Source organism: Apis dorsata, unplaced genomic scaffold (assembly GCF_000469605.1).
Source record: "Apis dorsata unplaced genomic scaffold, Apis dorsata 1.3 scaffold_169, whole genome shotgun sequence".
NCBI lineage: Eukaryota > Metazoa > Arthropoda > Insecta > Hymenoptera > Apidae > Apis > Apis dorsata.
In genome coordinates this window covers 225,042-227,834 of record NW_006263457.1, presented here as the reverse complement: position 1 = coordinate 227,834, position 2,793 = coordinate 225,042, and the positions used below count along the sequence as shown (strand labels likewise).

General features: G+C 34.8%; 1 protein-coding gene across 1 annotated transcript in view; it reads right to left on the bottom strand.

Moving 5' to 3' along the window:
* Positions 1 to 2,226, bottom strand: part of LOC102677748 (venom dipeptidyl peptidase 4) — a 9,819-nt gene extending 7,593 nt beyond the window's left edge. Inside the window, exons 1-2 of the mRNA XM_006614104.2 lie at positions 2,200 to 2,226; positions 698 to 766 (exon numbers count right to left, since the gene is read on the bottom strand). Coding sequence (XP_006614167.2) covers positions 698 to 766; positions 2,200 to 2,206 — 76 coding nt within the window. The 5' untranslated portion in view covers positions 2,207 to 2,226. The remainder of the gene's footprint in view (positions 1 to 697; positions 767 to 2,199) is intronic.
* Between the last annotated feature and the right edge of the window lie 567 nt (positions 2,227 to 2,793).

Here is a 2,793-nt window from a genome sequence, read left to right as displayed (position 1 = left end):
TAGTTTAAAAAAAAAATATTATATTTTCAATATAAAATTAATTATATAAATTTATAAATAAATTTATTTATATAATAAGCTAATAAAAGCTAATATATTCATCCCCTATCGATAAATTGAAAATTTTCATATAAATAAAGTTTATTTAATTTATTTTAGTGTCAAAGAGCATAAAATTTTGAATTTTATAGAATTAATTAAATTAATAAATTGGATATTAGTTTAAACTTAAAACATTTAAATTGCATTTAAAATTTTTTTTTTAAAAAAGAAGTAATATGCCTGATAAAAGAAATACTTCGATAAAATATAAATGTATACTTAAAAAAATATACTATTACTTAATAATAACATTCATATAATATCATTTTATTAATTTTTATTAATTTAAAACATAATTTATTTATTCATATATATATCAATCATTTTATTATCTTTTATTATAAATTCAAATAATACTTTTATTCAATGATTATTAATAGAACTTAGAACAATTATTAGAATTAGATTAATTAATATTAAATCGTGAAATAAAATTCCAAGATAATCGAGGCAAATAACGAGGCAAATCGGCGAAGGGCATTAGCCTGGTTCCCGCCGATCTCGAGGCATCCGGATGTATCTCGAGACATCCGGTCCCTAAGCGGCTCAACGGAAGCGCGATTATCTCTCGGGGACAAAGAAGCGGAAGACTTACTGGATTTTCCAGCAACAAGGACGACCAGCGATCCGTGCACCACCAGCAGCAGCGCCAGCTGTACCAGCAAAACCTGGAAAACGTTTCATTCTCTTCAGTTGGAGAAGAAAAAAAAATATACACACACACATATATATATATATAAAAAGAAAGAAAGAGGAAGAAGAATCCTTTCTATTCTAACGTCCCTTCTGCCTCGTGACATCTTGTCGAGCCGCAGGGTGGGAAAAGAGGGAAACGTGTACAGAACATCGGTGAAAAGGAAGGAAAGCGTCCCGGAAGCGAAACACGTGCGTCGCATAAAAGTTCTCGCGAAGAAACGTGGACAATTGCGAGGAAATAATGATTCCTCCTCCATTTAATCCTTTGTTAGTAAGAGTAATCATACGTTCAATAATAAATAGTTTCCTATTTTAAATCATATTTAATCGTGTGGAGAACGCTTCAAATATTGAAGAGAAATAGAAAAGAGTAATAGATTGTTATTCCACTATCACCCTCTATTTAATACAGATGTCTCTATTGTCTTTGTTATTGGATATATATACACAATTTCTTATCGACTTCTCTCAATGATAGCCAAAACTCGATATTCTCTATACACCCAAGTTTACACTGGAAACTCGTGGAAACGTAGTTGCCTAGTATCAAGTGGCGAAGGATGATCCCGTTTATCCAACGAATTGGAAACTGGTTAAATCGTATAAAAAAGGAGGAAGAAGAACCGGTCGAAGAACTGGTCGCATGCGGTGCGAAAAACGCGAGATAAATCGACTTGCGAAAAGTCGAACGGAAGCCTGAACTCTGGCTCGACTACTCGGTTGTCGCGAATCTTTAAGTGGATAGGTCGGCGATGCCTCGATCCTTGTTCACGGCCGAATCGAGTTTGGGGGGATGTTTACCCGCGACGCTTGATATTTAGAGAGCTTGATCTCGTTACAAAACGCGTTTCCATCAAAGGCCGTGCAGGGAAAGTTGGACGGATATCGAATTTCGATCGATTTGTTTATCGAAGAGGCAAAAGTTACTCGAATTCCCCTTCCGTTTAATGTGTCCACGATTGTCACGACACGGCCTATTACGATAAAAAGTTTAAAAAAAGTCGAAAGACACTCGAAATTTTTAAACTTTTACGGCGGAGTAAAGGCGACGACAAATAAAATTGAGTTTTTGTCGGTTAAAAAATAGAGTGGAAAGAGTTATTTGCGCGTGTTCGAAAGGAAAATCTTTCAACGAGTTTCTCTCTAGCTCGATGAAAGAGAGAATGGCCGGTTTAAAATTAAATAAACTCGTGATATTTCTTATTCCAGACGATTATTTAGACATTGAATGTATTAAATGAACGTGCATAATTGTATTCAATTATTCGAGGAAAACGAATAGAAATATGAAACAGTAGAAACAGGTTCGATTAAAAAAAGGATTACAATAACGTGAGAAAATATGTATTTAATCTATTATTTAACCGATTAACGGATCAAATTGTACATTTTACAAGTTAACCTCCATCTTTTCGTTCCGGTTCTCCAAGCACGCACGCAGAAGACGTTTTCTTTTCCTCGAAAAAACACTTTTACATAAGTGATGAACACGTTGCGTGGCTCGTTCTCTCGCGATCACGTGGTGATTCTCACGCTTCGAAATCCGTCAATTTCGCCACCTTCCATCCAGAAGCGACATATCCGTCGATCGCGAATAAAACTCTTGAAGAAAGATATCGAAAGGGGAAATTTAATCGATTTAATCCTACGTTAAACGATCTACTTCAGTCGGTGAAAATTAATAAATACCGTGTTAAAACGGATCAAAGTGTTAAACGTCATTCTCCGATTACTCGTCCCGATGAAAAAGAAAAAAGTAACGATTCCGATGATCAAACGCGAATAACGTCACGCTTAAATATCTCTCTGCTCGAAATGAAACAGATAAAATTGGCCGTCACGTGCCACGAGACTCGGGAAACGAATTAAGATCTCGAATAAACAGATCATTATAAAAACTTCAACAATGCATGTGTATACAATTATCGCTTGAAACGATAAAACAATAAAAAAAATAAACAGATATCCATCGACGAAGCAACAAAAATCTTCGTC